Source organism: Rhincodon typus, chromosome 1 (genome assembly GCF_021869965.1).
Source record: "Rhincodon typus isolate 14 chromosome 1, sRhiTyp1.1, whole genome shotgun sequence".
NCBI classification, from domain to species: domain Eukaryota; kingdom Metazoa; phylum Chordata; class Chondrichthyes; order Orectolobiformes; family Rhincodontidae; genus Rhincodon; species Rhincodon typus.
The window spans coordinates 153663186-153685235 of record NC_063332.1 but is presented as its reverse complement, the minus strand read 5'-3'; the positions used below and the strand labels follow the sequence as shown (position 1 = coordinate 153685235).

Sequence of the window (22050 nt, the reverse complement as noted above, 5' to 3'; positions counted from 1 at the left end):
AGACAGAATGCTGAAATGCTAAAATATGGTACACAGACTCAACTCAAAGGAAGCAGAGAGCATGCTGGAGATCTCGAGGAGCTGTAATTATCATCAACTTCAAAAAAGGAATTAAGATCAATTCCAGTAATGATAGGAGTATCCTTGCTGCAGGCCCATTTGGATGCCAAGCACCAACAGCTGAAGGTGCACACAAACAGGTGAGCATCTCACCTACTAGTCGCCCCAAACACTACCAGGGTATGTCGATCCAGTAGTGGACCTTTTTGTCACCTCAGGAACTCTCAACACTGGAAGGCATCTTTGATCCCAAGGAACTGTCTTTCTTTGACTATTTTAATTAAATTTTTCATAATCTTCTAACTCCTATTAAAACTCGTCTCAAACTCCTTTGCTCGAGGGATAGCAATCACTGATCTAACCTTGTAGTCAAAATCCCTTGGGCCTGGAACCATTCAGACAAATCTCTTCTGCACCCTCAAATACCTCTTCGGCATGGTAGTCAGAACTGGATGTAATAACCTTAGTTATAGTTTAACCAAAGCTTTATAAAGGCTCAACATAATCTTCCTGCTTTTGTATTCGATACTACAATTTATGAAGCCCAAGATCCCATCTGCTTTGCTAACCATTCTTTCAGGATGTTGCCATTTTTGAAGATCCAAGCATGTGAAAACAAGCAGTTCCTCTAGATAAATATTTAGGATCAGATGGCTGAATCTATGCTTGTTAAAAGCACAACTTCAAGTGAACCACGTTAAGAAAATCAGAACTTTCCGTAAGAACTAATGTATAGCAAACTGGAGTCAGGGTCTTTTGGGCATTCTTCATCAGGAAAAGCAACACTAAGTTGCCATATACACCTAAATGAAACAACCATTAAATTAAGATACATCTCTATATATGATGTAAATTTAGACCATAAGTTGGACATCCGTCGATCAGTGACTCCCTACAATGTCCCCTACTGTATCAACGAAGCTATAATGAAACATGTTGACTAAATCAACATTAACTAAGGAATGCCTGCATCCATGAATACCAAGACTATTTCCTCTATGTACTTAAATCATCCAGACCTACAGGAAATAGATTTGGCCCGAGAACTAAGCACTATGAAAAGCGATTATATACTTTCAAATACAGTGAAAAACTGCTCTCAATTTTTAGTTTCCTTCCATCTAAATAATATTGAATTCGTAAGAACTAGGAGCAGAAGTAGACAATTCAGCCCCTTAAGCTCGTCCAACATTTAATATGATCGTGGCTCATTTCATCTCTGCCTAACTTCATTTTTCTGCCTAGTCCCATAAACGTTTAAACCATTACTAATTCAAAACCTGCCAATTTAGGGCAGCACAGTGGCTCAGTGGTTAGCACTGCTGCCTCTCAGCGCCAGAGACCTGGGTCCAATTCCAGCTTCAGGCAATTGTCTGTGTGGAGTTTGCACATTCTCCCTGTATTTGTGTGGGTTTCCCTTGGATGCTCGGTTTCCTCCCACAGTCCAAAGACATGCAGATTAAGTGGACTGGCAGTGTTAAATGGTCTCAGTGTCCAGGGATGTGCAGGCTACATAGATTAGCCACGGGACAGGCAGGGTTGGGGGATGGGTCTGGGTGGGATGCCCTTCAGAGGATCATGTGGACTCGATGGGGTGCATGGCCTGATTCCACACTGCAGGGATTCTATGAATCTCCCCATCTAATTTATTCAGTTCCTTTGCGTTGACTGCACTCTGATGCAGTGCACTCCACTGATTCATGATCCTAAGAGAAATAATTCCTCCTCCACCGGTTTTAAATCTGTCAGCATTACAGCCTAAGACTGACCTCTTGTCCTAGACTGCCCCACAAGGAGGTTCATCTGCTCTCAGTCAATGTTTATTCAGTTTTCATCTTCCATCTATAACAATATTTTCTCAGTCTCCATTGTAGCAACTCAAAGATTTTCCTCAACCTCGTGTAACCATCTACAACAACGGACATCTCCTTTAAAAAAAAAATCTGTCAAGCATGCCAATTGATACCCTTTCCAATCTGTGCCAGATGCATTTTTTTAATCCTGATAAAGGTAACTTAAACAAGCAATGTGCCACAAGAATCGCTGCTGGGTGAACTGCTTTTTGACATTTTTATATAAGTGATTTGGATGTGAATATAGGAGGTATTGTTAGTAAGTTTGCCGATGACACCAAAATTGGCAGTTTAGTGGACAGTGAAGAAGATTACCTGAGAATACAATGGGACCTTGATCAGATGGGCCAATGGGCCCAAGAATGGCAGATGGAGTTTAATTTAGATAAATGTGAGGTGTTGCATTTTGGTAAGGCAAACCAGGACAGGACTTATACAGTTAATGGTAAGGTCCTGGGGAGTGTTGCTCAACAAAGATATCTGGGTGCAGATGCATTGTTCCTTGAAAGTGAATTCACAAGTAGACAGGGTGACAAAGGCAGCATTTGGCACACTTGCCTTAATTCATCAGTGCATTGAGTATAGGATTTGAGGCGTCATATTGTGGCTGTTTGCGGACATGGATAGGGTGAATAGCCAAGGTCTTTTTCCTAAGGTAGGGGAGTCCAAAACGAGAGGGCACGGGTTTAAGGTGAGAGGAGAAAGATTTAAAAGGGGACCCGAGGGAAAACCTTTTCACGCAATGGGTGGTGTGTGTATGGAATGAGATGCCAGAGAATGTGGTGGAGGCAGGTACAATTACATCATTTAAAAGGCATCTGGATGGGTATATGAATAGGAAGGCTTTAACAGGGATATGGGCCAAACGCTTGCAAATGGGACTACATCAGTTTAGGATATCTGGGAGGCTTAGACGAGTTGGACCAAAGAGTTATACAGCATGGAAACAGACTATGCCAAAACAAAAAAAATATAAATGCTAACACAATGCTGTAGCCTTGGAAGCTCAGCACACATAGTCAGTGCTTGCATTTCACTTGCTACTGTAAGCTCTGGCTTGGATCCTACATTGTAACCAAAAGACATTTAAGATGATGAAACAGAACTGCTTCAAGAATTGAAACTAATGTTTATTTCACCACTGGAGTGAAAGTAAACTTAATAGATCACTGATTGTTTTCTGTGAGATCAGTCACATAACAAATTCAATCGAAATATTCTACCCTTGCAGAGTTTACAGCCAATAGTCTCCAACGAAGATGACTGCACTTACTGTATAAATCAACTGCAATTTAGATTGCTCTAACAATCTTGATTTGTCATTTTTTTTCAATGTGCAACCCATCCTTCTTGAGTAATTGTTTTGAAAGCATTTAGGATGGAAATGTCACATCATGCAACTTGCAAAGAAAAAAAGTTGTAGAACAGACAATGTAAGTGATTCAAAGCATATCCCACAAAACAGTTCAACGCTTGCATGTTTAACTGTTGCACATTTGTAAAATGGTACAGCATTTGGATCACTGATACGAACTTTCTGGTTGTGTCTATATTTGGTTTCTTCCTTTTCTCGAATGTTAAACATCAAACTGAATAACATTACTTCAAAGTACTGACATTAAGTTAGTGCAGAGCAGACTTGAACAACAAAAACAACCTGTTAACACCCATGTACATGTACATCTGCCACTTCAGAAAGGTATCAGGACAATTATAACCACCCATGGAACTCCAACCAAACAGGGAGTTAACAAAGAGAAAATTGCCAAAGAAATCCAGTTGTCAGCCATTATGTACAGCCTACTCAATGAATCAATCATTCTGTATTAAAAAAGGAGTCTGATAATTTGAACTAAGCAACAAAGTGAGAATTTAGTAATTAAAAGTTTTGAAGCAGTAAGTTAAAAAACTTTTCAAGTGAACAAAGATCAGACTGTCTACCCACACTAGTTTTCAGAAAATAATGTAAAAAAAAAGGTCCATTCCTCAGTTATTCTTTGCTGAAATCAACTGTAGATTATATGGGCAGTCGCAAATATTGACTAGATGGCACAAGACTATATTTTCTAATCAAGCTGCTCTTAAATCATGTTGTCCAACCACAATTTAATTTGGTTGTGGCTAAACGTGCGCTATGCCCAAGATTTTACTGCAGAAACAAGATCACCCAGGCACAGCTGCATCCTCCCTGAACAGGAATGTCTTCAAAAGACAACCATCAGACAGCTATTAGGAAAAGGACTAGCCCTGGTTTTATGGCCCCACAACCTCAAGTTAGAAAAATCAATTTGTTCACATCAGCTAGACTGCCGATGATATCTGAGAGCTTCTCTATACGTCTTGGGGCAAATTGGATTTGGAGAGTTACACGTATTGCACAGATTGTGCAGTCTACATTCATGAATTTACTTCAACTTAAATGTCTTGTAAAATTAAATATCTGAATTTCATGGACCACCCAACTTGACAGTACATAAAAAATGCACACCTTTCTCTTGACTTAACATATGAGCCAATCAAGCGAATGGTGTACACAGCTAGCCTCCATTCTATCAAGACTACTGATGTGTATTTAAAAAAAAACAGAACCACAAGAATGAGACCCTGAAAACAGTGCAAAACTCTGAAAACCAACATAATTAATAAAGTTAATTGAGTCACCTAATGGCAGAGCATGTTCAAAACAAGAACGCATAACAACGTGAATTAAGCAAAAACCATCAAGAGCAACAAATAAGAAGTCAGAGGACCCATAAATATAAACCATTAACAGATCAAAAAAAATTCAGGTGAATCTTCCTTAGCCAGACAATGCTTACAATGTCAAACTTACTATCATATGAAGTATATGATCAAATGCCAGAGATGCAGTTAAATGGTTTGGCACGTGTGGCTAAAAAATATGTAGGTAGGGTCAGATGAAGTGGGATTGGCTGGGGATTATGGAATATAAACTCCACATAGACCAGTTGGAGTGATTTGCCCGTGTTTGCAATTAAATTCTATGAGGAAAATTTTGCACTTCACGTATCGTATTCAAATACCAATCATGCCAGAACTGTTCTTGTCATCGCAAGAACAGAATGTACGCACAAAGTAAAGGTTCCGTTAAACATATGGAAAAGTGGAAACGCAGCTGATTAGAACTATGAATACCAGCAAAGCACAAATAAAGTAACAATAGTCTATGAATTAACTTTTTCTAAAAATTCCATTCATGCTGGCCAGCATTTATTGTCCATCATTATTGCCCTCCAGAAGGGGGTGGTGAGCTGTCTTCTTGAACCATAGCAATCCATTTGGTGTAGGTACCACTGTGCTTTGGTTTTCTTTTGGTGGGGGGGGGGGGGGGGGGGGAGAAGAAACAGGAGTGCTTCAGGATTTGTAACGGTTATCAAAACTAACAGCAAAGGTACTTAGAAACAAATTAAGGGCATGTAAAAATTAATAGAAGAAAATATCAGATAAAAGCTAGATTATAATGATTAAGAAAATCAAATTATCACATTACTGTTACTTTTAACTGTGAGGACAAGGTATCAAAAGTAAAAAGAAAACTTTATGGACCATTTGTTTTAAAAATGGCAACGGAGGAAATAAAAGGATCTTGTAGAAACAGTCCTCAGCACCTAATACGAACACAGAAACATTGAACAATAGGCCATTCAGCCCAAGCCTGCTCGGTCATTTAACAAGCTTGTGCTTGATCTGACCGTAACCTCAAATCCATATTCCTGAATACCCTTGTTAACATTTCCTGCTTACCAAGAATCAAGCCACCTCTGCCTTAATAATATTTCATCTTTTCGGGAAGAGTTCCGAAGATTCATGGCCCTCAAAAAATTTCACTCCATCTGTTTTAAATATCCAACTGCTCATTTTTAAACAGTGACCCTTATATCTTAGGTTAGAATCTAGAATTAAGAACATCTTCCCATCTAATCTGCCAAGATCTCTTAATATCTTAAAGATAATATTTTACTCTTCTAAACTTCAACAGATTCAAAACTAGTCTATCCAACCTATCCTCCCAAAATAACTTGTCTATTCCCGATATTAGAGTGGTAAAACTTGTCTGAACTGCTTCCAAAGCTTTTACATCCTTTCTTAAATAAGACGACCAAAACTGTACACAGTACTCCAGATGCGATCTCATCAATACCCTGCATAACTGAAGTATAACCTCCCATACTTTTGTATTCAACTGTCCTTACAATAAACAGTAACATTCAGTCAGCTTTCCTAATTATTCATTGTACCGGTCTAGTAGTTTTGCGATTCATGCGCTAGGACACCCAGATCATTCTGCAATCTCTCACAATTTAGACAAAATTGTTGAGACAGCAAGAACTGCAGATGCTGGAGTCAGAGATAACACATGGTGGAGCTGAAGAAACACAGCAGGCCTGGCAGCAGAGGAACAGGAAAGCTTACGTTTTGGGTCGGGACCCTTCAGAAATTTATTAAGAAGAGTCCTCACCCAAAACGACAGCTTTCCTGTTCCTCTGATGCTGCCTGGCCTGCCGTGTTCCTCCAGCTCCACACTTCGTTATCTGTATCTTTTTGTTGCCTCTTTATTCACTCTTCACAACTTACTTTCCTAACTTTCATTGTGCTATCAGCAAACTTGGCAACTATACCTTCTACCCCTATTTTTAAGTCATTTACATGAATTGTCAGTTTAGGCCCAGGACTGATCCCTGTGGCACACTATTTGGTACCTTTCATCAATGGAAAAAGATCCATTTATTCCTACTCTCTGCTTCCTCTTAGGGAAAAAATGGGAGGATCTATAATCTATGCAATAAGATACCTCGACACCATGAGTTTTTATATTCCACAAGAACCTTTGATGTGGCACTATAACAAATGGCCTACTGAAATTTAAGTATAGTGTAACCACCAGTTCCCTCTAAATCACAGCATGGTATATCCTCAAAAAAACTCTAATACATTGATAAAACATGACATTTCCTTTCACAAAACTAGTGACTTTGCCCAATTATACTTAACTTTTTTAGATGTTCTGCTTTTACTTTGTTAACAATAGGTTCAACTTTTCCCATGACAGTTGTTATGTCAATTGATCTGTGGTTTGCTGATCTCCCACCTTTTTGAATAAGGGAGTTGCATTTTCTGTATTTTAATTTAATAGGACAATCCTGAACCTAGGAAGTTTGAGCCAAAACAATTATTCAATAGCATTTCGCTGGTGATTGAGATTTTCCTGAATTCCTCCCTGCAGCCCTTCCATTTACTGATTTATAGCTGTTTCTGGAGCACTGCATATATCCTCTTTAGTTAAGATGTTTCTAAATACGTTTGATTAATCTGCCATCTTTGGGCTTTCCATTATCAATTCTCCAGACTCTTTCATTAACCTTTTTGGTTAATTTGCATGGTGGGTCTGTCCCTTGAAATTGTTCTTACTTGTTGGAACGTATCTATTCTGCGTATGCTGAAATATCCCTCAAAATGTTTGCAGATGACACCAAAATTGGTGGCACAGTGGACAGTGAAGAAGGTTACGTCAGGGTACAATTAGACCTTGATCAGATGGGTCAATGGGCAATGGAGTGGCAAATGAGTTTAATTTCGATAAATGTGAGGTGTTGTGTTTTTGTAAGGCAAACCAGAGCAGGACTTATACACTTAATGCTAAGGCCCTGGGGAGAGTTGCCGAGCTAAGTGATTTAGGGGTGCAGGTGCAAAATTCCTTCAAAGTAGAGTTGCAGATAGACAGGCTGGTGAAGGCGGTGTTTGGCATGCTTGCCTTTATTGGTCAGCGCATTGAGCATAGGAGTTGGCACATCATGTTGCAGCTGTACAGGACATTGATGAGGCCACTTTTAGAATGCTGCGTACAATGCTGGTTGCCCTTCTGTATGAAAGATATTGTTAACCTCGAGAGGGCACAGAAAAGATGTACAAGAACGTTACTGGGATTGCAGAATTTGTGTTATAGGGAGAGTCTGAATACGCTGGGACTATTTTCCCCTGGAGCATCGGGGGCTGAGGGGTGACGTTATAGAGGTTTAAAAAGTCATGAATGACATAGATAGGGCGAATAGCCATGGTCTTTTCCCTGGCGTGGGGAGAGCCCAAAACTGGAAGGTATAGGTTTAAGGTGGGAGGGGAAAGATTTAAAAGGGACATAAGGGTCAACATTTTCATGCTGAGGGTAGGGCATGGATGGAACAAGCTGCCAAAGGAAATGGAGGAGAAAAATACAATTACAACGCTTAAAAGGCATCTGGGTGGGTATATGAATAGGAAGGTTTCAGCAGGATATGGGCCAAATGCTGCCAATGGCCTCGGTCAGATTGGGACATCTGGTCGGTGCAGACAAGTTGAATGGAAAGGTCTGGTTTTGTGCTGCATGATTATGACTGTCTGACTTTGTCTACATGCAGATAAAAATTTCCTGGTGTGCCTTTCTGACAATTACCCATTATTTCTTTCATTTATGCTCCACCCTACTGTGTGGATACTGTGAGGAAGCCTGTACACTACTCCCACAAGTGACTCCTTTTATCATTTTGTATCTCTACCCAGATCATTGTAACATCCTGGTTTCCTAAACTTGGGTCATCACTTTCTATTGTGCCAATACCATCATTAACTAACATAAGTATCCTTTCCCAACCTCATCCTTTCCTAGCTTCCTATCCTTGTTGAATACCATGTACTCTTCAATATTCAGGTATCAATCCACATCATTCTGCTGCTGTCCTCGTTCAATGGCAAACAGATCTTACGTACTTGCATTCTACATGGGTCTGCTTTGATTTGAATGCCTCATGCAGTCAGACAATTTTTTTTTCTTGTCAAAACTTCTACTGATTTATTCTTACAATGTACATCTCTTCTTGGTGATCCAATAATGCCAATGGTGATCCATTCGATCATGTTCCATATTGATAGTTCTCCCTTTTGCCTTATCACTATTCTTTTGAGGTACCCCATCTCCCCAAACTTGATCCATTGCCCCCAACTATTAGCTTAACTATACTTCGTAGTTGTGGACCACAGGAACACCAACACTAGCACTATTCAGGGAGACTAATAGTACAGAGCCCATTTTCACCAGTTCTGGGGCCAGTGTCCAAAGATGACTAGCCTTTCAGTATCTCAGATTTGAACTGCCAAACTTTAAGCAGAGGTCGTGAACTCTGGCACAAGGTGGACAACAAAGCCTCTGAACTTGAGCTCTTTGCTATAGCAAATGCTGTCAGCTCTCTGAACACGTTTGAATGATTCCAGTTCTACAGTATCATGGTCAGATAGCTCATCCAAACTACAGACTCCACTCTGGTCTGGAATGAATTCCAAAGCTTTTCAGATTCAGAAAATGTGCCTGTGTGTTGGAAAGCTGCCAACATCAGAATTATAGAATGGTGACACAGCACAAAATACGGCAGCAGCACCGAAGGCAGCTATTTGGTTCTGTGTTTGTGTCACTTTCTGCCTTACCTCCTACCTTTCCCAGTACTCCTATAAATTGGCACTCTATAGTTACTTGGCTTTCAAAAGCGAATTGGACATGATTGATTCTGTATCACCCAAAATCTGAGCCCGTACATTACAAATCCCAACTGTTCATTGTGTAAAAGTGTTTGCTTCACACCGCCATTAATTCCTCCCAATTTTAACCTTTCTGCCATTGGGAACTGTTTTCCATCCCACCCCCCTTCTTTGCAAAGACCCTTTATAATTTTTAATATTAGTACAAAGTCTTCTCTCTGAGGATAACAACCATAGTATTTCCAGTCTATACGTAACTTTAGTCCGTAATTCTGAAAATATTCTCACAAATTTTCTGTACCTTAACACATTCAAATCAATCCCAAAATATGATGTCAAGACTTGGACACAATACACAATTTGGGGATACACCATGTTTTCTCCCTAGCAGAATCTATTGCTTCACAGATAGTAGGAACTGCAGATGCTGGGGAATCCAAGACAACAAGGTGCAGGGCTGGATGAACACAGCAGGCCAAGCAGCACTCTATTGCTTCACACTTAGGTGCATTCGAATTCATCATCATGGCTACCTCATCCACGAACCCCTCTACATCCTTTAGAAGTGAGCACTGTTGGGGTGGGGGGGGTGAATGGTTGCCGATTACTTCAGAGGCTTACGAATCTGTAGAATTTTTTTCTTAACCAGAGGGCTGTTGAGGTTGGGTCATTAAGTATATTCAAGGCTGAGATACATTTATAATCTCAGAATCAAGGGTTTGGGAAAAGACAAGAAAGTGGACGTGAGCATCATCAGCCACGATCTCATTGGATGGCAGCAACTGTACATAAAGTATAGGGTCACTGATACAGATCAAGAAAAGCTGCAGTCTTGTTGCCAACCTCTGGGAAATCCCACTGTATACCTTTCAGCGGTCTGAAAAATACCTTTACCAACATATCCTGTTGTTTCAAGTTAACTTCACATCAATGCTGCCACTGACCCTTTTTATCCTACAACGGTTTCCTTCAAGCCAATATTGCAGATTTCTCAAATGCCTTTGGGGAATCCACATATGCCACAAACTCGAGACATTCATTAGACTTACTTAAAAAAAAAATCAACCAAATTAACCTAACACTATTTGCTTTTAACAAATCTGGGCTAGTTTTCCTTAGGTAACCAAATGATTGTTAATCCCCAGGATACTTTCTCAACAATGTAAAACTGACTGACAGGTACTTGCTGGGTGTCATATCATTCTTCTGTTTACCAAGGGAGGAAGAAAACTACAGACTTGTCAGCTAACATCAATTGTGAACAAGTTACAGGAATCTATTTGAGGCACAGTGATTTTGCACTTGGAAGGTATCAGCTGATGTGTTTGCTTTGTGAATTTGTCAACATTTAAGCGAAGTCTGACTAATTTATCTGTTTTCTCCTGGTGAATTCATGGGCATGCTTAACAGGGAAATGTACATGATGTTAGAATGGACTTTTACAGAAAGTACAACAAAGGCCCCTGTGAGATCGCGTTTCACTCCACATCACAGATTAGCAAGATGAACATAGAGTTAGAGCTAACCTTTTGACATTGAATCATTGAACATCGGATGGTAGCAAAAAGAATAAAATGTTAGTTCCCAAACTGTCAGAACGTGACACATATGTTCCCCAGTCAGCTCTGCTGGGGGTCTTAATTTCACTACAAAGACACATGGTTCCATATTTAAAGACAGCACAACCTAGATGTCACTTCTGAAGCCTTCAGAAATTTATACCCTAAACTGCCAAGTGCAAAGGTAAATAGCTGGTATGGATGGCTTTTTTTATTTGACACATGGTCTGCTCTGCATGGATGCATCTTCATCTTTGCAACAGAGGCTACAATGCATATTTCATTGCTTGCCCCAGTTAGAAAGCATTTTTACGCAAACACCAATTAGAGAGATAATTGATACTACTAATAAAAGTACAGCATGTCACGGTCAAAAAAGGAGCATGTAGGTCAACTTATAAGCAGAGTAAAGGCAAACATATTTCTGGGGTGATTGCCATGATCTATAAACATTATATGAATTGGAGCCATGGGCCATAGACTAAATAAGCAGATAAAACTTTGGCAAATGAAAAGGCAAAGACACAAATTCTAGAAGCTAGTACACAGGTACAAGTATTCAAAAAGAGCCACAAAGTTCCACATTCAGTTTTGGGTACTATATCTCAAAAAAAACCCACACATAGGCCTTAGAAAAGGTACAAATAGATTCACCATGATACTAAGAATTAAGGGTAAAATTGAGAACAGGAAACGTGAATGTGGCCTGTATTCCCTGTAGAACAGAGTGATGAACAAATCAGAGCACTTAAAGCGATAAACTGATTTATGCAAGTAAAGCACTGTGTCTAAAAGGGATATTACACAAGAGGGTATAATCTCAAAATTAAAGCTCAGCCATTTATGAGTGAAATTTTTCACATAAATTGTAGTAGAAATCTGAAACTCACCCTCACACGTTAAAAAGCTATGAATTCTGGGTCAAACGAAGTTGATGAATTTTTGTTAGCAATGGGCTTGATGTGTAACAGAAGGCGAGTAAAGAAACTAAAGATCTGATGATCACAATTAAACTGAATAGCAGGATAGGCATGAGGGACTGAAAGGCCTTTTCAGGTTTCTCAGGTCTCATGCAGTTCAAATTTACAGACTATTTTCACAGTTAGGCAAACAGAACCACTAAATGAATTTGATAAGGGATATATATTTCAATTGAATCCAATTATAAATTGCTGACCAAATGGAACGAATCTTTACACGACTTCATCATCCGACTCTATCCAGTTGGAATTACAAAATCATCACCATGATGCATTTGATGCACAATTAATTCTTCTCCTAGCATCCATCTGCAAGCTTGAAATCCAAAGATTTGTCAGTCATAACTCACATACAATTGTATTTTGGAAAATGTAACACCAAATTTCCATGGGAAAGCCACTTTACAAAGGCAAGTGGTATTAAGTTGTTAATCAGTACAGGGTACTGCAGTATCATATACTAACAGGGTCAAATGTAAGTCCCTTAAAAGCACTTGTTCCTCTGTCAGACACAATGATGCAAGGTGCTAGCATGGCTAGAAGATTGGCTGTCTGGCAGAAAGAAGACAGTAGGGACAAAGGGGTCTTTCTCAGGACGGCAGCCGGTGACAAGTGAAGTCCCGCACTTTGTACATTAATGATCTAGATGAAGGAACTGTGGGCATTCTGGCTAAGTTTGCAGACGATACAAAGATAGGTGGAGGGACAGGTAGTATCGAGGAGGTGACGAGGCTGCAGAAGGACTTGGACAGGTTAGCAGAGTGGGCAAAGAAGTGGCAGATGGAGTACAACATGGGAAAGCGTGAGGTCGTGCACTTTGGTAAGAAGAATAAAAGCATGGACTATTTTCTAAATGGGGAGAAAATTCAGAAGTCTGAAGTGCAAAGAGACTTGGGAGTTCTAGTCCAGGATTCTCTCAAGGTATACATGCAGGTTGACTCAGTAGTCAGGAAGGCAAATGCAATGTTGGCATTTATTTTGAGAGGATTTGAATATAAAAACAGGGACGTACTACTGAGGCTTTATAAGGCTCTGGTCAGACCACATTTGGAGTATTGTGTGCAGTTTTGGGCCCCATATCTCAGGAAGGATGTACTGGCCCTGGAGCAAGTACAGAGGAGGTTCATGAGAAGCTCCCAGGAATGGAAAGCTTAACATGAGGAATACTTGAGGACTCTGGGACTATACTCATTGGAGTTTAGATGGATGAAGGGGGATCTAATTGAAACTTTCAGAATACCGAATGGCCTGGACAGAGTGGATGTTCAGAAGAGGCTTCCATTGGTAGAAGAGTCTAGGACCCGAGGGCACAGCCTTAGAGTAAAGGGAAGACCTGTTAGAACGGAGATAAGGAGAAACTACTTCAGCCAGAGAGTAGTGAATCTATGAAATTCACTGCCACAGAAGGCTGTGGAGGCCAGGTCATTCAGTATATTTAAGACTGAGATTATCAAGGGGATCAAGGGTTATGGGGAGAAAGCAGGAGAATGAGGCTGAGGAACTTATCAGCCATGATTGAATGGCGGAGCAGACTTGGTGGGCCAAATAGCCTAATTTCTGCTCCTATGTCTTATGGGCTTATATTCGAGATAGTCCAGCGCAGTACTGAAGGACAGCTGCACCGTCAGAGGTTTAACCATTCAGATTCAGATTGTTAAATTGAGGTTCCCATCTGCTCAAGATTTCATGGTGTTACTTTCAAGACCAGGGTAATAATCAAAGTGTATATGCCTACATTTAGCATGCAAGCATCACCACAATCAGGTTTTCTTCTGCAATATAGTTTAGGCGAAAACTGACTGCTGCACATCTCATATTATAACAGTGACCATATTTCAAAGGTACTGCATTGACAATGTCACTGTGTGATATCCTCTGGTGTTGAAATGCATTATATAGAGGGATAGCTTTCTCTATGTATTTCAAATGGATTTCTAAAAGTTTTCTTCCCTACATCCCAGACAGGATAGTGAATTTGATAGCTTGCTTCCACAAGGAACTGCTCAAATAGAATCTCTTAAATGTGAGACAAATACTTTGAAGGGGTCTTGCATCGTTTATTACAAAAATACTTTCAGTATGTTAGCTTCCAGTACTTGGCTGCACAGTTGGTTTGCACAGCCAACAACATGGGTTCAATTCCTGTACCAGCTGAGGTTACCATGAAGGACTCTCCTCCTCAACCTCTCCTCTCACCTGCAGTGTAGTGGCCTTCAAGTTATATTACCACCAGTCATCTGTCTCTAATGAGAGAGAGCAGCCCAATGGTCTGTTAAAACTATGGCGACTTGACCTGACTTTTATTGGATTATCATTTAAACAGCTAAATAAATTTAGAGCAGCAACTGGATGTCAAAATATTTATCATCTATGTACCTTCCCCATTTTGGGCGGAGGTCCATAAAGGCCAATGTAAAAATCAAACCTCTGTCCTCCACGGATGGGTTGAAAGTTCTGTTGCTTATCGCCCAAAATATTTATGGCTCACATTGTTACCCCTAGGAAGCTTTGCTAATGTGCTTTCTGATGTAGTTCTTGGTCTTTCAGTTTCTATGGTATCACTTGTTACAGGATAACAAATTCTGGTATAAGCTGATTGCCCTATTATTTTATAACATTTTCATTGTTACAGAGCCAGGGCTAAACAACTGCTCCACTTCACTTCAGGGTACTACTTGTCTAACAATTCCACAGATGGCAAATATTTGATGTCATGCAAACCATTTTATAAATTGATAAAGAGATGTGGGCCAGTGATGGCAGAATCAGAGTTACGGAGCACAGAAACAAACCCTCGGTCCAACTCGTCTATGCTGACCAGACAGCCTAAACTGATTTAATCCCATCTGCCAGCGTTTGGCCAACATTCCTCTAAACCATTCCTATTCATGTGCCCATCCAGATGCCTTTTAAGTGTTATAATTGTATCCACCTCCACCACCTCCTCTGGCAGCTCTGCATGAAAAAATTGCACTTCTTGCCCCTTTTAAATCTTTCCCCTCTCACCTCAAACCTATGCCCTCTAGTTTAGCATTCCCCTACCGTGGGAAAAGATCTTGGCTATTCACCCTATCCACACCCCTTATGATTTTATAAACCTCGATAAGGTCACCCCTCAGCCTCCAACACTCCAGGGAATAAAACCCCAGCCTATTCAGCCTGTTCCTATAGCTCAAACCTTCCAACCCTAAACGTCAGCCTTCCTGCTCCTCTGATGCTGCTTGGCCTGCTGTGTTCATCCAGCTCTACACCTTGTTATCTCAGATTCTCCAGCATCTGCAGTTCCTACTACCTCTGAAACAACCTTGTTAGTCTTTTCTGAACCCTTTCAAGTTTAATGACATCTTTCCTATAGCAGGGAGACATGTTGCCAGACCTTGGCCTGTTCACACTTAATATACTTAACGTTGAAGATTAAGAGCAAGAAAGACAGTTTCTTTTTTTCTTTTAAAAAAAGCCTTGAATACCATCTTGAATAACTTTAATTTGTGTTCCTATTAACATACATCATGCCCAGCTAATTTTTTTCCAATTAAATTATTCACCATAATGCCATTTGAAAACTAAACTCAAATGTTCCCAATGTGATTAAACACATTGAACCAGTGCAAATAGTTATTTTATTAATATTCAGATCCCCTTCTAGACAAGCATAACATTCTAATTCAGTATTAAAAATCCTACTCAATCTGAAATGAATGATGTTGAATACTACAGAGCATTTATCAATCTAATCTATTAGTAAGTTTTACTTGCTGCCTTAATTGGGCTGCTTTAAAAACAAATTCACCATCTCAACCAAAGTTTGGCATGCAGAAGGCAGTAAATAAACAAATTATTTTACACTTTACCCGCTCCTCAAAGTTGAGCCATATTACTGTTTTACTTTTTCCCGGTATATCAATATAAAGGCACAAGATCACAACCTATGGCCCATCTAGTATATAAGAATCTAAACAATTTATGCCTCCCAGAAGGTTTTAAAAACGTGCCCCATATGATAAAGCCTGTACAAGGCCTGTACTGAACTTTGCAAGGTAGTTTCATAGGAAAGTTAGAAAGACACCTTTAAAACCCAAGCAGTTGATTCAGAATCTACTCTCAATTTGTGGGCAACAAAATCTAAGTTGTGTTAAAGAAAAGAATGCCAATGCGATCGCAACAAAGAGGTAGAGGTGGTGCAGGGCCTGGAGCCTCACGGTACAAGAAGCGAGGAGCGGTTCGAAATCTCACGCCGGCCTCCAATCCAACGCGTCTCACGTGTTTGAGTTCAGCAGTGCCGGACGCTGGCAGGGGAGCGAGGAAGGCAAACCACCTCCAGAGTCGGAAGAGAACCGTCCCGGAATCGGAGCCTGAGGCAGCAACTGGCGGGACAATCGAGCAAACTCCCAGGTTGAGAGGGGAGGGGGTGCCGGCGGTTTGAGCCTGCTCACATCCCACTCACTGCAGCGTGTAGGCCCGGGCTGGAAAAAGGCAGGAAGACGCTTGTTTCCACCGGGTAGAGAAGAGGCTGCAGTATGTGTGTGTGGTGGGGGGAGCGGAGGGAGAAATGTTATGAACACGAACACGGTACAACCCGGTCAATCGGACAGAAGTCCCCCCGGGGGGGGTGAGAAGAGAAGCAAGGCCGCGGTATGGGGGAGGGGAAGGATCACAGTAGACACATGCCGGCGGAACGGGACTCCGGGTAAAGTTTCAACTTTGGAAAAGGCACGAAAATGGATGCAGGGAGGGAGCCGCAGTTTCCGCTCGCAGGTTTAGAGGCATTGGTGGTGGTGGTGGAGGAGGACAAGGGGGTGGTGGGAGGTGTGCACACCAGTTGTGGGGCAAATCATGCCACCACCGCGAGGGAGGGGGAAGGGACAAAAGTGTCCCGATCCGACCGGGAAGGCGCACGCTCTGGATCACCCCCGTTCTCTCTCTCTCACTCACCAGGATCCGCTTGAAGAGGGCGTTCTCCTTAGCTGGCAGCGTTATCGACGGCATGGCTAGCTCTGGTGCAGCGGGCTCGGTGGCCGGTTCGCCGGTTCGAGTGAGACACGCGCTGTCTTTGGTGGTTTTACTTGCTCCCCCCCGAATACGATCCTGGGGCTCCTCAGCTCATGGGCCGCTTTTGCCTTTTTTTTTCTCTCTCTCTCACTCACACACACATGCACTTCTTCCTTCCCTCCTCTCTTTTTTTTCTCCCCCCAGCCACTCCGCGGCCCCGCAATTTGCTCTCGCTTCGAGCGGGACCTCCGCCTTCACGTGTGTTTTTTTTTTTCCGCTCCGCTCCCTGCAGCACTGAATTCAGCGGAGGGGAGGAAAAAAAACCCTCAACCAAAATGGCGGGGGCGGCAGTCAGCAGCAACGCCGGCTCCCTCCGGGTCAGCTGCCACTGCGCAGGCGCCGCTCACCGCGAACCCACACTGTCGACTGACCTCAATGCGCGGAGCACGACGGGACTGTGGAGGACCGCGTGTGGTCCTCCCAAGTGCGTGCCCAGTGATTCCCACCACGAGCCAACTTTGCTGGCCGTGTGTTATTCTTGCAGAGTTCTTGCGTTTTCAATATAAATTTATTTTGTTCTGTTTTTCTGAAATCCAGGGTAAAAAAACAATATCGGTGACATAACAGTAGATCCCGATTTTCCTTATATACCTGACAATGTTATATAGTAAAATTATCGTATGGATGAATATCATGGAACCAAGAAGATAATAAAAGTAAGACCCACAGTATTTTGATTTTGTTAACACGCAGCTTGTGGACTGCTGTGTATTAATATCAGCAGGAATGTATGTATTCAGCCCAATAGCATCGGTTAAGTTTAACACGTCAAGGTGATTCCCTGCGATCTGCACTTACACTGATACTTCCCGATGGAAGGCTAGAAAGTAGGTGTGGCTCCCGGTTTATGTTCTGACTCTTGGGAGAAAGTCCTCCCACTTCATGTAAGTTCCACTGGATTTGCAAAACCGACCGTACGCCACATTCGACAATTCTTTTAAACTAAGGATCCGTGCACGTTAATAGCAACACTTAAATGGAAAACTGTCTTGCATCTACTTGGTAAGTAGAGGATGATGATCAACCCGGGAAGATCTTTCGAGAGAACGAAGAGCGATCGTTTAAGTTGTATCGGTAATTTCAGGTATTGTTATTTTTGAGACAAACAAGGCCACCGATTTGAATTTAAAGTTGCTTTCACCCAGTTTTTGGGCTTTTGACTCGCAATCCCCGCGCACCTGATCCATGTGAGGCAACTCGTGTACAATCATTCAATTTCAAAGGGCAGAAACGCAGGGATCCAGGGGTATTCAGACATAGTTGAAGGTAGTACGGTAGGTTGAGAAAGTGGATAACTTTGACTTTGACAAGGAGATCTTTGACACAAGCACTGAGAATGCTGGAGAAACTCTGCATTTGTAGATGGACAAACAGTTTGACGCTTCTTCTGAAGTCATATCGAATTTGAAATGTTAACTGTTTTTCTTCCTATAGCTGCTGAGTTTCTCCAACATTCTATGTCTATTTCGAAATTCCGGAATCTGTAGCATTTTATTCTTTGCCTATATAAATAGAGGAATAGGGTATAAAAGCCAGCATTTATTAGCCCATCCCTAATTGCCCTTGGAAAGGGTGTCGCGAGCTACCTTCTTGAAGCAGCGCAGGCCATGTGGTGCAAATAGACCTACGATGCTGTTGGGGAGAGTGATTAGGAAGGCTGTGGTGGCATTGGTGATTTTAAAAATGTCAGGAATGGCTCTAGATATGAGGGGCTTCTGTTATTTGGATCAATCATAGAAGCTGAAGGAGAAGATTGAGAGAGGATTTAATAAGGGTGTTCCATAGCTCATAAGGGAACCCAACAGCTTGCAAGGCTCACTAGTATACCAGTTAGTTTCCAGCTATCCAGCTACTAGGTTAGCTTACATCTTTTACAAGGAAAGTTGCATTGTGAGAGGAAACTGCTACTGACATTAGTAATGCAATTATCTGCAATGGAAAACAAGGCAACCAAAACACCACAGCAAGGAGGAGGGTTATCAGGTTCAGAGAAGTGGTACTGAAGCTTGTAGTCATGCAATCTGACGGAAGAGTGTAACCATTGTTTCATAGGGACCAAGAATCCCTTAGGGAATGCCTTCCAACCAGAGGAGGTGGCTAAGGAAGACAAAACAAATAGCCTAATTCCATGAACCTGGCAATAGTACTGGAAAATGTTCAATGACTGCATATAAATCAGGGACTGCACCTGTAGATTGCAGATATGCTCTGGTGAGTATTGTAAAGTTCAAATCAAGCATTCTCTGCAGCAGAACCATTGCTTGAGAAACTTTTCTAGTAGATACTTGGCATTCATTAGTAGAACAGGGATCATTAACCAGGTGTACCACCCTTGATTATGTTTTAGATACTCAAAGATGCCAGGATCAGCAATCTGTCTGAGGGTAGTGAGCATTTCTCACCAATGATGTTACAACCACAGGTCTACAACAGGTAAATATTACTCTAAGGCAAAGAAACTCAAGGGGAAAGGTGAATCGACCATGGTGAAAGAAAGAAGTTAAACATTGTATTTGATCAAAGGCAATGACTTGTAATAATGCCAGAGGTAGTGGTAAACTTGAGAATTTGGATTAATTTATGACCCAGCAAAGGAAGTCTAAAAAAACTGATAAGGAAAGGGAAAAGTGAACATGAATGCCAGCTAGTGAAGAACATAAAAGTGCCTTGGAGATGCACCTTTGATATATGAAAAGAAAAAGATTAACAACAGTAATTGTTGGTCCATTACAAATGGGGACAGGAATATTTACATTTCAAATTATGGGAGGTGGAGAAACTAGACAGAAACACAAGGTGGCCGAGGGGCTTGTGTAACTGAAAAGCTGAAAGAACTTAACATTAGTCGGGAGATAATACTTGGAAAAATTAGCTGGATTGAGGGTTGATAAGTCTTCTGGACCAGATCAGCTTTATCACAGAGTGTTGAAGGAAGTAGCAATAGAAGTAGTGAGTGCATTGATGATTGTCTTTGATAATTCCATAGATTCTGGAAGGTAGCAAATATAACTCCACTGTTTAAGAATGGAGGAACATGGGGAATGGAGCAATACAGACCTATTAGTTTGATGTCCATAGTAGAGAAAATATTAGAATCTGTTATAAAAGTTGTGATAACTGAACATTTATAAAAAAATCTCAAATTGGGCAATATCAACTTGGATTAATGAAAGGGAAATTATATTTGACAGACTTTTGTTTGCAGCATAGATAAAGGAAAACCAGTGGATGTGGTATATTTGGATTTTCAGAAGGCCCTTGACAAGATCTCACAAAAGAGGCTAGTCAGTATAATTATAGCACATGGGATTGGGGGGAGTTACAGTGGTATGGATTAAGAATTGGGTCAATAGACAGAAAGCAGAGAGGAATAAATGGATCGTTCTCAGGATGGTAGGTTGTTACTAGTGACGTACCGTAGGACCATTCACAAACTATTAATAGTTATTTGAACGTCAGGACAATTGTACTGTTTCCAAATTTAGATTAGGAGTAGTGTGCAAGGAAGTTTCAATGGGACTTGGACATGCCAAGTGAATGAGGTAGAACATTACAGATGAAAATGGTGTAAATAAGTGTGAGGTTTTTCATCTGTCTTGGAAAAAAAGACATTAAGGCAGAATATTTCTTAAACGGTGTGAAGTTGTCTGTGAGTCACTAACTGGTAGCATGGAGGTGCAGCAAGAATTTAGAAAGGCAAACAGTATGCTGGTATTCATGCCTTGGGAATTTAATTGCATAAGTAAAGATGTACGACTGCAGCAAGACAGGGCCTTGGTGAGAACTCACTTGGAGTATTGTCTACAGTTTCAGTCTCTTTATCTGACAAAACATATATCTGCCATGGAAGGAGTGCAATGGCGGTTTATCAGATTAATCCCGAGGATGGCGGGATTGCTTTATGAGGAGACATTAAGGAAATTGGGTCTGTATTCTCTAAAGATTCAAAGAGGTGATTCCACTGCAGCTTAAAAAATACAGGGCAAGACAAATAGGATAGGATGTTCCCCTTGGCTGGCAGTTCAAGAATGGCAAAGCAAATGTTCCTTACCCAACTTGACAAAGGCATTCAAATGAGAAGAGGACGAAGGAAGCATTTCAAAGACTTCCTGAAGGCTTCTGTCAAGAAATATAACATAGATGTCAATACACGTGAGACCCTCATTCAGAATAAACTAACTTGGAGGAACGGTCCATACAAAGGAGCACAACTCTTTGAGAATACACATCAGCAAGAGGAAGTATGGAAAAGGAACCAGAGAAAGAAATGCCAGTGATCTTAATGCCAAAGACCTATTCCACCTCCTAGATACACCTGCCAAATTTATGGTCAGGGATGCAGCTCCAGGACCAAATTCATCAGCCATGCAAGGACCCTCCGAATCCATGACTAGTGTCATGGAATTTCCTTAGGTGGACAATCATACACGTAAGTGAGTGATTGGTGACTAAGATGACAGTTCAAGAACCAGGGGATATAATATCAGTATAAAGGTAGGCCATTTAAACTGAGTTGAGGAGGAGTTTCGTCATTCAGAGGGTAGTGAATATTTGGAACTCTCTACCCCAGGTGACTGTGGAAGCTCAGTAATTCAGGTTCAAGAATAAATTGATAGGTTTCTGGAGGCTAATGATATTCTAGGATAAAGAGATAGTGTGGAACAATAAGATTGAGGAGATGATCAGCCAAGATGTTTAATGGCAGGGAATGTTCGATTGGCTGAATGGTCTACTATTCCTCTGAATAGTAACCCTGAACTTCTCCACATTGAAATGTGTAGACAGTCAGTGGCATTCTGTGATGTTGGGATTCCAATAATCCTGACAAATCCATATGCCTGCATTCTGCTGCTATACTACTTGTGAATATATGATGGGATCACTCCTATTCATATATATAGTTTTTAATCATCTTCTAGACATAGCAATGGGTGGTTTACCTGGAGATGGTGGCCAAATTACTTGGTTCCTGCCTGTTTTAACCTATTCATGTAGAAGTTTAATGCAATACAGACTTCATGGCCA

General features: G+C 41.1%; 1 protein-coding gene across 1 annotated transcript in view; it reads right to left on the bottom strand.

Annotated features, from left to right (window-relative positions):
* LOC109936120 (N-alpha-acetyltransferase 15, NatA auxiliary subunit) overlaps window positions 1–17404 on the bottom strand; it is a 66727-nt gene extending 49323 nt beyond the window's left edge. Inside the window, exon 1 of the mRNA XM_048597793.1 lies at window positions 16909–17404. Within this exon, the coding sequence (XP_048453750.1) occupies window positions 16909–16962 (54 nt within the window). The 5' untranslated portion in view covers window positions 16963–17404. The remainder of the gene's footprint in view (window positions 1–16908) is intronic.
* Between the last annotated feature and the right edge of the window lie 4646 nt (window positions 17405–22050).